At 45.0% G+C, this 13,827-nt stretch overlaps 2 protein-coding genes across 2 annotated transcripts; both read right to left on the reverse strand.

Annotated features, from left to right (window-relative positions):
• C6H6orf141 (chromosome 6 C6orf141 homolog) lies at positions 1-477 on the reverse strand. Its single transcript, XM_048347538.1, has one exon. It carries the CDS (start codon positions 475-477, stop codon positions 1-3), a length of 477 nt encoding a protein of 158 aa, XP_048203495.1.
• Positions 478-8,440: 7,963 nt separating this feature from the next.
• Positions 8,441-13,616, reverse strand: Glyatl3 (glycine-N-acyltransferase like 3). Its single transcript, XM_048347297.1, has 5 exons — positions 13,476-13,616; positions 12,771-12,878; positions 12,134-12,260; positions 11,026-11,152; positions 8,441-8,868 (listed from the first exon to the last, which is right to left on the reverse strand). The coding sequence occupies exons 1-5, from the start codon at positions 13,551-13,553 to the stop codon at positions 8,442-8,444; spliced, it is 867 nt and encodes a 288-aa protein (XP_048203254.1). The 5' UTR covers positions 13,554-13,616; the 3' UTR covers position 8,441.
• Positions 13,617-13,827: the final 211 nt, after the last annotated feature.

Consider the following 13,827-nt stretch of genomic DNA (forward strand, 5'->3'; position numbering starts at 1 on the left):
TCAGTCCCGGCCGGCGCGGAAGGTGACGGCGGTGAGCGCGCGCTCCTCGGTGCAGCGGGTCACCCGGCCCCGGGCGCACGCGGCGCGCAGGACCTCGCGCGTCACCCGGGCCTCCTCCACGCGCACCAGCAGCGGCCGCCGCGCCGGGGCCGCGGGCTCGGGGGGCCGCCGGGCTGGGGCCCCGCGGGCGGAGCCGTCCGCGCCCCGCGCGCCGTCCGCGCCCCGCGCGCCCTCCAGGCCCGCGGCGGCCCCGTCCCCGCCCCGCGCGGCCCGCAGCCCCCTCTGAGGGTCCAGAAGAAAGAGAACTTTCTCCCGGACCCAGGACTCCAGATCCAGGCGCCCCGGGGCCGGGGGTCCCAGCGCCCCAGACACCCACCCAGCACGGTGGGCGTCGGCGCCCGGGGCCGCCGGGGGACCGGGAACGAAGCCCGTGCGCCCCGGGCTGCGGGCAGAGTCCTGGGGACCCGGGGTCTCCATGCTGGACGGAGAACCTTCACCCGTTCATTCGTTCACCCATGCATTCCTTCCGCTCTGCCACCGCGCCCGGCGGGAAACGCCCGCCAGCGGCCCCGGAGCGCGGGGGTCTGCGCGCGGGTGCGGCCGCCGGGGCGGGGCGGGGCGGGGCGGCCCCGAGCTCCGCCCGCCCGCCCCCGGCCCCAGCTTCCCGCCCGCCCTCCGCCTCCCCGCCTCCGCCCTCCTCCCCCTCTCTCCCTCCCGCCCCTGCCCGGTGCCCCGGGTCCTAAGGGCACCACAGCCCCAAGCTCTGGAAACACAGCCCGCCCCTTACCTGGATGGAGGAAGCTCGCCAGGAAGGATCTCATTTGGTCAGATTGTTCTGGAAGATTCCACAACCACCCCCAAAGCCAGTCCTGCTGTGCTACCCAGATGAGGGAGTGCGGGTCCCCAGGGGAGCCTGACACCCCGGGATCCGCCCCCCCCCCAGGTCCCTTCGGCCTGCGTTCTGTTCTGTGGGTCTCGAATGTTCCTCTCAGGAGGGACCACAGGACTGTACACAAATAAAACCAATGCAAAACAAACCAAAGCGGATCCCCAAAGGGCGCCCAGGAGAGGAAGGTTTTGTACCTGTGCTGCGAATTTTTAAATTCCCTCTCTATCTCTACCTTTTCTTAAACTCCAGAAGTGCATGAAAAAATAAATATGTGCTTTTGCGCATATATATATATAATTTCAGACAAAGAATGGAGGTGTGTGTGTGTGTGTGTGTGTGTGTGTGTGTGTGTGTGCATTCTACCCACAACCAATTCTGAAACTAGTTTTTAGGCCCAAAATTCAAAAGTGCCAAGTTAGGTCTGGCCACATCCCCAAATACCAAATAGAGACGGGGAAAGGCAGAGAAATCGACGCCTTCTGGATGTTCCTGTTTGTCATTCTCTTAAACCTGCTTTCGCTCACTCCTTGCCTCTCTTTCTCCCTCTTTTCCCCGTCTCCTTTCTTTCCCTTTGCTTCTTAAACATCACCATGACTAGCCATCCTGCTGGTTTTGCTATCACTGGGGGCTACTTCTCCCGCACACATCTACTGTTTAATCAAATATTGCTGCTATCACTTGCTCATGTCTTCCCAATCTCCACAGCTACAAAGTCAAGACCCTCTGAAGATCATTAGGATCCCATCGCAACCAGTGGCGACATCTGGTTGAATGAGTCCAAGAGAGAAGGACTAAGCCGCTGGGTGAGGTGGCTCACACTGGAACTCAGAAACTCACCCAGAACTCAGAAACTTCACCCAGAAACTCACGAGCTGCCGGCGGGAAGATCACAGCCTGAAGCTGGCCATGGAAAAAAGCATGAGACCCTATCTAAAATCAGAGAACATCAAAATGGCTGGAGTCAGGAAAACGTGGCTCGAGTGGCAGAGCTCCTGAGTTAAACCTCAGGATATAAATACATACATTGCATACATGCACACGCGTAAATGCACACGCATGTCTGCATACATAAATGTACTAAAGGAACAGTGCACGTGTATACAAAGTACAGATTTGACCATAAGTAAAGCACCAATTATGAATAAACCTATAAGGCTGGGAGGTTCTTACAGTGTCATATATCCTTTGACCCTTGAAGTTCTCATGGTCTGCAAAGTCCTGAATTCATAAAGGAAAACGTGCCTTTGGGCAAGCCTCAGAATGTTTCCAAACCTGTTCTCTTTGAGGGATAAATGATACCATATTACCAGCCCTACTTCGTTCCCAGGGTTTTTACAGAATCCAAGTGAGCTAACTCTTCTTATAGCCCCACAAACCCCATGAAATGTTTTTTAAGTCCATAGTATTTGGGAATTGTGAATCCAAAGCATGCTCTTTTTTTATGAAATGGATGACGTGGGTTTTCTTATTCTTCTTTCTTTTTTTGTGTGTGTCAAAGTACAGAGGGGTTACAGTTTCATGTGTAAGGGAGTGAGTACATTTCTTTTTTTTTTTTTTTTTTTTTTGGCCAGTCCTGGGGCTTGGACTCAGGGCCTGAGCACTGTCCCTGGCTTCTTTTTGCTCAAAGCTAGCACTCTGCCACTTAAGCCACAGCGCCACTTCTGGCCGTTTTCTGTATATGTGGTGCTGGGGAATAGAACCCAGGGCCTCATGTATACGAGGCAGGCACTCTTGCCACTAGGCCATATTCCCAGCCCGAGTAAGTACATTTCTTAACCAACTTGTTACCTCCTCCCTCATTTTCCCCTGCCTCCCCATTCCCATCCCCCTCCCCCTCCCCTTCCCCCACCTGAGTTGTACAGTTGGTTTACACCATATAGTTTTGTAAGTATTGCTGTTGCATTGGTTTGTCTTTTTATCCTTTGTCTCTCGATTTTGGTATTCCCTTTCCCTTCACTACTTCAAATACACATATATACAACATCCGGGTACTAAAATCAGTTACAGTGATATCAGGGTTTTGTAAAACCACAGGAAGGGAATACGGGAGAAAAAGAGGGGGGCCGGGGGGACAGTTTCACATGGCATGTTGAAAATAACTACAACAGTGATACACCGCTTTTTTCCATAACGGAGTTTATTTCACATAGCATCATCTTATGTGTTTATAAGGGCATAGCTCTTGAGCTATTGTGATCTTCTGCTAGGATTATCCTAGATGTGTACTAATTATTCCCAATGAGGGAAACCATAGAGTATATGTCTCTTTGGGTCTGGCTCACTTCACTTAGTATGATTTTTTTTTCCCAAGTCCTTCCATTTCTTTCTGTTCTTTCTAGTTAGGATTGTTTTTGCTATTTGGGGTCTTTCGTTGTTCCATATGAATTTCTGGGTTGCTTCCTCTATTTCATTGAAGAATAGTATTGGGATATTGATGAATATTGCATTGAATTTGTAGATAGCTTTTGGCAATATTGCCATTTTCACATTAATCCTCCCAATCCAGGAGCATGGGAATTTTTTTTCCATTTCCTTAGTTCTGCTTTAATTTCCTTTTTCAGGTTCTCATCATAGAGATCTTTCACTTCTTTGGTTAGTTACGGTTATTCCTAAGTATGTTATGTTTTTTGAGGCTATTGCAGATGGAATTGTTTTTCTGATTTCAGCCTCATTCTTTGCGTTGTTGGCATATAGAAAAATCATTGATTTTTGAAGATTTATTTTCTATCTTGCTACTTTGCCAAAGTTTTGGATCAGCTCAAGTGACTTGGGAGTAGAGACTATGGGGTTCTTTAGATACAGGATCGTGCCATCTGCAGAGAGAGAGAGAGAGAGAGAGACTTTAACTTCATCTTTTCCTATTTGGATCCCCTTTATGTCTTCTTCTTGCCTTATTGCTCTGGCTAGGAATTCTAGTACTATGTTGAAGAGGAGTGGAGAGAGTGGACATCCTTGTCTTGCTCCTGGTTTTAAAGGAAATGGCTTTAACTTTTTATGATTAAGTATAATGCTCACTGTGGGTGTGTCATAGACAGCCTTTATTATATTCATGAATGTTCCCTGGCATCCTAGTTTCTCCAAGCTTTTATCATAAATGGGTGCTGGACCAAATCATGCTTTCTGAGAAGGGAAGAAGTGGACTGGAGGGCTTAAGTGGGAAAAAGAATGAGATTCAAAATCTTGGGATGAGAAAGCAAACATTGGTAGTTATCAATTAGGGCACAGGGGAGGGGAAGAATGGGAAGTGTAGCTAGTCTACGAATTTTCAGTCTTTTATTAGGCCCCTGAGTCCTGGGATAAAATAAAACTTGTGATTATTGTTTCCTTCTCTTAGAATTTGGGATCTTTGATTTTGATTTTGAATTACCAATATACATATACATATATATCCATACATATATGTACACACATACATATGTTTTATATATGTACATATGTGTGCACATATGTAGGCATATAGATGTAGATGTGTACATGCACATATATACATATGTATATTCATGAGGGAAAACAAAAGAAGCTTAAATTTGTCTACCATATGTCTCTGAGACTAATTTACATAGGAAAGATGGCCATTTTTTTTCTGTAAAATAGTTTGGGAGATCTTTGGGAACTCCAGGTGAAAAGACAAAGAACAGGAAATTCCCAGTTACTGCCAAGGGTGACTCACATGACTATGGGAACACTAAGACAACTAGACATTTAAATGAAATGTTTGAATTGCATATAATTGATGGTGTATTATTCATCACCATCCTTTTCTGTCTGAGGCTGATTTATAACCAGGCTGTCTGAGTATGAATAAGCAACTTACTAAATAGGAAATTGCATCAGCAGTAATGATTAGAATTCAAGGTGAGAATATAGGGCCAATGCCTTCAGACTTTATCCATCCTGAACATAAACAAATAGACCCCTTCATAAAGCCAGCACATTAGACCGATCTTTCCCGCTCTGATTAACTATGTGTATATATTTATTAAGTGCTTTTAATGAATCACTGAGATCAGAAAAATAAATGTTGCAATCCAATGCTGACTAGGTTACAATAATAATAATAATAATAATAATAATAATAAGGGGCGAAGCAATCTGTCTGCCTATAGCCTCATTACATAACCTACATGGCTCAGGGTCAGGGGTCAGTTTAGTGTACTGAAAACCACAGAGGTCGTCAAGATTTTATATCTGCACTGACTGCGCTCTCCAAGCACTTAGCTCTTTATGCTGTTTCATGAATGGGCTACTTTGTAGCACAAAGCAGAGAGAATGGAAAACACTTTCTGCCCCTAAGCGATTTTTTCAAACAAGGTGATCTGGAAGGTTCATCAAAGGAAAGGAGCTGCAAAGCAGTAATCCTCTTTCTTTCTTCAGCCTGCCTCCTGAGTCACTCCTCATTGGGGAGACTCAGGAAAAATTCATAGTTGCTTGGGTTGGCCATTAGTGGACCCTGATCCCTGGTGTTTCTTCCATCCCAACCCTGAAGTTAGAACTCTACATCATTTTCACATTTTCCACATCATCATTTCATTAAGCAAGTTGAAGAAGTTTAATCTGAGAGCTGTCCTTTGCTCTAAGCATGCTTTCCTCCTTTCCTGTCTCTGAAATGTCCTCTCTCCCCTCCACTCCTCCTCTCTCTCCTCTCCTCTCTCCCCTGTCTTCTTCCTTACCTCATTCTGTAATATAGTACAGAATTTGGGAGTACAGGTTGTAACTTCCTAAGTTTAGTTCCTGTCTCAGCTACACACAAGTTGTGAGACCATGGACAAGACTTCATCTTCTTTTTGTATTAAAACTTTAAAATAAAAGCAATGTAAACATAAAAGGCAAAATGCTGATAGAATAGAAATTTAAAATATTAAAAAGTTTTAAAAAGGGTATCTGATGTTTCATTACCATTAAAACAATCCAAAGTGTCTGCAAAAATAATATTTATATCCTGATAAACAGTCTGCCCTAATTAATAAAAAAATGCAGCAGTAGACCTCATAGACATACAAAAATGACGTGCATAATATTGACAAAATTCTGATGAAAATATTTCAATAGCACTCAGTAGGACATCAGTTTTAGGTAATATAAGTGCCTCCCAACCAGATTAGCAATGTATTTTTATTTAATGCTTATAATGTACAGTGAAAGTATTTAGGTACGGGAGAGAAAGGCCCGGTGGGAAAGAGCACCATAACCACTCGAGGTAATAAGCCTTCTGCACTCCAGCTGGAGATCTAACTGCTTTCAGAAATCTTCTGGAAACAAAGCTCAAAACAAAGCAAGAACCTTAATGGAACAACTAGAAACAATTCAAGGGCTCCCTCTGCTGGGAAATAATTTAGAACTGAAGTCTAACAGTGTTCACAGTTGTACCTGGGAGGTAGTAATCAAACCCTTGATAAGTCCTGTAATAAGCAAGGCCTTTTGTCAGTGTTCAAGAACTAAAGTACATTTTTCCTTTGAAATACATAGGTTTATTTGCAGAAAAGAAAGTTTCACAAGGATTAGAGAAGAATAGGTAATATAATACATATATGTATATAATCATAAGAGAAGAAATAAAGAGAAATTAATAACAGTACCTTTAAGAGACAAGACTCCAGCAGCAGTACTCACTAGACAGTGTGTGGAGAATGAACTACACCACTTGAGGGCAGGGACAGGAGGGGAAAACTGGGAGAGAGCAAAGAAAAGGGTGACCTTGTCCAGAAAGAAACAGACGCATCATCCAATTTACAAAACAGTCACCCCTCTGTATAGCACCTGTATAATAAAAATAGTTAATGAAAAAAGAAACAAGTCTCACTCAAGACTGAAGAAAATCAGAACAGGGCTGGAAGCTTCTAAGACATCAGACCGCATGATGGCAGGGAGGGATACGGAAAAGAGGACAGACAGGGAGTGGCTGCTTTCTCTCTTCCATCCTATTCTTCATGGAAAATACAAGACCAGGATAAGCATGAGCAGAGGGAATACCTTCCCTCCCCTCCTCTCCTCTTTCCCCTTCTCTAGATAGACAGATAGATGGACAGACAGACAGACAGACAGACAGACAGACAGATAGATAGATAGATAGATAGATAGATAGATAGATAGATAGGTAGGTAGATGGGTAGATAGATGGATGGATGATAGATAGATAGATAGATAGATGGATAGATGGATGGATGGATGGATAGATAGACAGATGGATAGATAGATAGATAGTTGGATAGATAGATAGATAGATGGATAGATAGATAGATAGATGGATAGATAGATTATATCATTGTTCTCTTTCTTGGCTCCCATCATTTCTGAACACAGCCTTTAAAAGGATTTGAAATAAAGTTCAAACTTGAGAAATCCTATCCAACATGGTTATCTAGAAAAGAAAAGTGAAAAAATAAAGTGAAACGTGGAACTTGGAAATAGGGATTTTCAAAACACGAGGTCCATTGTTGGGGTAGAGGTGGATCAGAAAGCAATGCGATAAAGGAATATCTACTTTCAAAGGTTTCAAGCTGCCTAAAAGGCCAAGTCATATCACTATCGGCAGGACAGGGCAGTTGTACAGTTCAACACACTCGGGGTTATGGTCGTGACTTAGACATTTAATTTAATAAAAGCCTGCATAACTGGTGAATCATATGATCACCAACCCAGGGCTTCCATAATACAGAACGCTTTATCCATTACAAGGACTAAATTATATACGGCAGATATTTGACACAATTATCAGTGCATAGCTAACTGCTCAGTAAGTGGTAGGCAGGTCATCATTAGGAAGAAAATAAAGCTATAATAATATGACCGTGTCTGGTGTCAGGAGCTGAGTTTAATGAGCTTCCCTAGGGCAGAAGTGAGGCCGCACTGTCTCAAGAGTTTCTGGGTGCTCTCCCCTCCGCTACCAAGGACGAGTTTCCAGGTAACCCTAGGCTGGGAATGATCTAAACACAGAGTCTCACCCTCAAGGAGTCTTGTTTTTATTCCAATGTGGTCAACAGCAGCCAGTCTTTTCCTTTTCTTAGAACAAACAGCAAATCGTTGGGTTTTCCCTGATGGTTATGGCCAAGCAAGCCAAGTTTATCCAGTCCTGACACACCCAACCATTGCACTTACATCTGTAAACGGGGGTCACTGTTTGTTTTCCCCAGCATAGAGAACTGGAACCATCGCTTACACGATGACAAGGGCAGAGAGTCAAGGAACCTGATTATAACCATCAAGCATTTAAACTTTATTTTCAGAAATGATACACGACTTAATGAAGACCAGGTGGAAATCCAAGTTTACAAGGTTGTGTCTTTGCCTCCAGCACTGATGGTAGGGAGTGTGTCCCGTCCTCTTTGTGTTTGCTGGCTTTCGGGATTAGCTCTCTCCTGGTAGTAAGAAGGCAGGGGGTGTGCAGCAACAGCAAGCCCTTCAGACGGTTCCGATTGTGCATCCCACCAACACCCCCCAGAGTCCCGGGTAGAAAGGGAGAGCCAGTAAGAAATCATCGGGGAAGCGCTGGGCTGCGCCCCTGGAGAGAGGCTGGGGAGACCCCGCAGCGGCTGTTCCCGGGGCTCCCCCGGGGCTACGGGGCCTGCGGGGCGGCGGGCGCCGGGGTGAGGATGAGCCTGTGGAAGCGGCAGGGCAGGAAGCGCGCGTGGACGCCCCGCAGCAGGCTGATGGAGGGCGCGTTGTCGTCCAGGACGTTGCCCTGGGCCGGGAACCCGCGGCGCTGCAGCTTGGCGGCCAGCGCGAGCGCCACCAGCCGGCCGTAGCCCCTGCGGCGGTGCTCGGGCAGGGTGTAGCCGTGGCACATGGTGGCGAACTGGTCGGTGAGGCCCCAGGACACGGGCCTGCCGCGCGCGTCGCGGACGCACGCGCTGGGGAAGCAGGCCACCAGGCGCGCCAGGTAGCGCAGGCACTGCGGGTTGCCGCCCCGCGACCACGTGCGGTTCAGGAGCTCCGCGTCCCCGACGCCCAGGGCGGTGAGGCTCCGGGGAGACGACGCCGGGCTGCCAGGGAGGAAAGGAAGCCGGCCAGCGGGGGTCAGCCCGGGGCGCACGCACGGGCTCCCGGGGAGAGCCCCCCACCCCCCACCCCACCATGGAAACGCGGGCACATCCTCCCTAACATGGGCGCAGTCCACGCGTAAACACCAAAACACACACGTGGCATGGCACGGAACTGGAAAGCTTTTGCACAGCAAGAGAGACAAGTAAAAGAACAAAGAAGCAACCTATGGAAGGCGAGAGCAACCCAGCCTCGCACAGTGCGGAGGATGCAAGTAACCACCACGGTCATGGAAAGCACCATGGAGGTTCCCTGGAGGCCACAGACATCCCTCTGCTAGGGCCCGGGAGAGGCCCCTCCACCTCCATCTTCTCTGCAGCTCTGCTGACCACAGGGAAGAAATGGAATCCGTCTAAGCGTCTGTCAACGCATCGATGCAGAGAGAAACGGCGAGGGACCTCGAGAGAGAACCTACTCAGCCTCAGGAATGGATGAAAGCATAGTATTCGCGACAACCCAGATGGAACTGGAAGGCGTTGTAGGAAGTGAAGCAAGCCAAGAACAGAAAGAGAGGAGCCACCGAACCGCACGCGTTCCTAGGAGCAGACAACACTGATGTGATAAAAGAAGAGCTAGCATGGTGGTTGCCAGAGCTGAGAGGGAGCGGGAAGGGTGTCTTTTATTTTATTTTTAAAATCATTTTTAAAGAATCACTATCTTTTAAAGACACATCTCGACATACTTAAGCATTTAAGGACAGTATTTATTCCTCTGGTCAAAATAAGCTAGAAAGCACAAAGATTATACAGGGACACGGATTAAACAAGATTATCAGCGTGGTTCCTGCACGCCCTTTGTGCCACTCCGTCAACTTGCACATGTGTTTGGAGTTGTCCTAAACGAGACAGCAAGGAAAGGGAAGGCCAGTTGCTTTCCTATGAATGACAGCATCGACTATTCTTTCGGTTTGGTGTGAAGCAATTTCTTCAACAGTAACTATAGAACTAGCACTGTTCATTCTCACCCAAAACGTATGAAGAAGACACTTTACCTTAAATCACTTCTTACTACCCTCCATTAGCTGCCCGTGTTCAAAGGGGGATTGCTCTTAACATGTCAGTGTATGTGTTCAATACATCTGGAACACAATCTCCTTCTCTCTTGTTCTCCCACCTTCCCCTTTCCAAACCAGCTGCATCAATTCTTTGCTCGATTTTCACACAGAATATAAAGTATTTTCACTATATTTGTCCTTTCTCTCCCTCCACTCTCCTCACCTTCTCCTTACACACACCGCCAAACAAGACACGTTCCAGCTTTCTAATATCAACTTTTGATAAAATGCATGCTAGCTGCCATGCATTGATATCATGCATGCCCATACAACATTTTAGTCAGACTTATCACTGAGAAGAAATAAAGGCCCAGGAAAGTTCAGATATGACACAGCATTCAAAGAAGTGTCAATGCAAATTAAAAACCAACAAATGTTTTTAAAGATTGATTCCTGGAGGTGGACATTTTGGGGACTATTTTTTTCACTCTGAAATTCACTGGTTTGTGTCACTTGAATTCTGTTAAAAATGGAACCACTGTAGTTCTACTTTACAGAGCACAGCAAGGGATAAGGAGAATGTTTTAAACTTTTAGTGCCTCACCCTTAAAAGCTCAACGTAAGTCAGTTACAAGCCCTTATCACCAAATAACAGAAACAACTACAGCTTTGGGTCTGAGTGACAGAGATTCCTTGGAATAACTGGGAAAGAGGAAGGACACCAAGGAGTAATTTTTCTACAAATGTGATCAAGATAGTTCCTAGGAGTTCATGTATGCCTATATGCAAGGACAGTGATTTCATTTTCAGGGGAATTGTGAGTAGAGAGGCCCAGGGGAGAAGAAAATATACATAGATACACATATAAGTACATAAACCTAAATACATATACATGCAAGCATACACACACACTTACAAGTACATGCATACACATACATGCACATGCACACATGCATACATCTGTACACACATAACACATAAAAACACACACATAATTAGGTTCAGTGGCACAGTTCCCCAGTGTGTAATATTACGTAATGGTACCAAGCTTTCTAGCTATTATAAGTGTAAACCCTGCCCAGAATGCAGAAACTGGTTTACATACAGGAAACTTGTGTCTGGTAGAGAGGAGACAGGAGAAAAATGAACAGCCTTGAAGGAAGTCAGCTTTACATCCAACCGCTTCGAGTTGGCCACCGCCTTGGAAATATCAGATAGCTCACTCTGCAGCCCTGCACATAAGCCAACATAAAAAAATCAGGCATCTTATTTGGAAATGGAAATTTTCTGCAAATTTTGCTCCATATTGATTATCATTAATACCACCAGTTTGTTCCCCTAACACTATTATATTTATTTATAAATTATCACAGAACTTCTCCATCTGATTCTCAAGTGCTTTTTGTGGGATTTTCCAATTCCAAACATGTGGTCTATTGGCATCATTTGTCAAATTCAAGGAAATCTCTACCGGAGTGATCACATGGACCAGACTAATTTCAAACTTTCTGAAGCAAGGCACACCATCAGATAAAAGTGTAGGAATTTAGACTTGTTTAGCATGGAAGGCCAAGTTTAGTTTTTCTTCCAGCCTGTTATAAAAATGACCAATATATTATTCAAGAAATAAACTCAAGGTAATGTTTACCTTAAATGAATTCACCTACGTCCCATTTATTGAACAGAGCGATTATTCTCATCTTTCTTCAACACTTGTTCATAAAGTACTATTATGGGTATTGTTGCACAGTGATAGGAAAAAGTGGTATGGCATGGTTATTTCTGTTTTGCTTGTTGCTCCTGTGGTAGTAGGGTTTGAATCTGCACATGTTAGGTAAGTGCTCTTACCTTCTAACTGGTGTCCCAGCACTTTCATTTGAATTTTTGGTTTTGATATAGGGTTTCACTAAGTGCCTGGGGTAGTCCTGAACTCACTATCCTCCTGTCTTTGCCTCCTAAGCAGCTGAGATTACAGGCATGATTCACTGTGGGTGCCTCTGGTCTCTGTACGCTAAGGGTTAATGATGTGACTACTCTTTCTACCTCTCCCAATCTCCATTTATTCCGTTATTTCCAGTTTGATGAACTCAATCATCTGGGAACTGCCATTCCCTCTTCCTTCCATCTATAATGGCTTGCTGTCTTCCATCTTGTGAGATACAAAGACAAAGGGGGGAAAGACTGCATCACACATACCATGGACCTGACCTCACCTTGTATTTGAAAAACTTGATCCCAGTTAATAACATCGTGTTCTTCCAATAGCCGTTGGTAAGCCGTGGCATCCTTATAGAACACGGCATAGGCATTCGTGTAGTGGTCAAGGTTATCCGTCTCAGCCTAGGACAGCAGTGAGAGGCATAAAAACATAAACATATCCTGTGGACAAAACACATTCTACAAGGATCAGATGGTATCATTGGGCATGCCTAGCTAATTTTCCATCAACAAAATTAGCCATCTGAAAACACTGAAGCAAGAGGACTATTGTGACCTTAGCCTGATTGACTGAAAAAATTAGATTTTTAAGGTTTAGATAATAATATTTTTAAGACATTTCATATTTTTTCTAGGATTTTAGTTATAAAATAAAAAGGGGTCAAATGTGGTAGGTAGCATGTACCTAAAGTCCCAGCTCAGGGAGCTGTTGGGAAGCTGAAATAGAAAGCCAGGAAACTAGGTTCAGGGTCAGCCTGAGCAATGTATCAGGATTTCATCTCAAAAAGAAAAAAAAAAGAGAGAGATGATGTGGAGATAAGGTCGGGGAGCACTTCAGCGATTCTGGTCACCTCATCAGTCCTTGCGGGCCTGAGGCTATTGTTTTGATCTGGCTGCCTTCCCCAACTGTACCTCTCTCTGTTGCCGGGTTATGACAGCTTTGAAGTCTGGCCATGCGTCCAATACGACTTCCTTTTGAAAGGGATTTCCACGATTGATGTTCATCACGGCTCCATAAACCTGAGCCAGAGACACAAGTCAATCACCCTATCGTGCAAGTGCAGCTGTGGAACGGTGTAGCTGTGCAAAAGTGTGTCTCATCTTCCTGAGAAGCTAGGATACAGGTAAGAGCCACTGGCTCTTGGCTTAGTGTTACGTTTATTGTAATCTTGGATTAATGACATCTTTTCCAGTAGCACTGAGTTATCTCAGCCCAGATTTCAGGTCAGAGTTGAGCAACAGAGACACCGAGAAAAACTTATACCAACCAATAAACTCTAGTTCCATTGCTCATGTAGGTTATGTTTTTAACTTCAATATTACCCAATTTATACTCTCCTATCACTTAGAATATTATATAACTTGAATTTACCTGAGAAAGAACATAGCTCAGCATTAAGTACATTTTCCTAGGAGTCATCTCGTGGGCCTTATCCACAAGGCACTGAACCAGTCTTTGCCAGAATTAGGCTGGGAAACTATACCTCATAAGAATGTCTTATTATTTAACAGAAAAAAAGAAAGAACAAAGGGAGAAAGAGGAGGCTAGCCACGAGTCCCACGTTATCTTACAGGTGAACACAATGACGAAAGCAAAGTCCTGCACTTGTACACTACCTTGAGTGACTCTGGAAAATGGCTCCTCAGCATGTTTTCCAGAATCAGCAGCTTGGTGGAGCAGCTCAGAACCAGCATCTTCAGCGCAGTGCAATTCCCCCCCTGCTCAGGAACTGGAAAACACACACTCGGTAGTCGCCCCTTCGCATCTGAACTGAAAAGGCCTAAGCGACTCCATCTTACAAATCTACGCTTGCTCTCCCCTCAATCAGGAAGTTACACAGAAAACCTGCACAACATTTTTTTTTTTTTTGAGAAAAACTGCTGAATATCTCAAACGGAGGATGTATGTGTTAGATATAAACAGAGATTGAAGTTTAACTTTAGGAAGGAATGCAGTTTAGCCCTCTGC

The sequence above is a fragment of the Perognathus longimembris genome, chromosome 6 (assembly GCF_023159225.1).
Source record: "Perognathus longimembris pacificus isolate PPM17 chromosome 6, ASM2315922v1, whole genome shotgun sequence".
Taxonomy (NCBI): domain Eukaryota; kingdom Metazoa; phylum Chordata; class Mammalia; order Rodentia; family Heteromyidae; genus Perognathus; species Perognathus longimembris.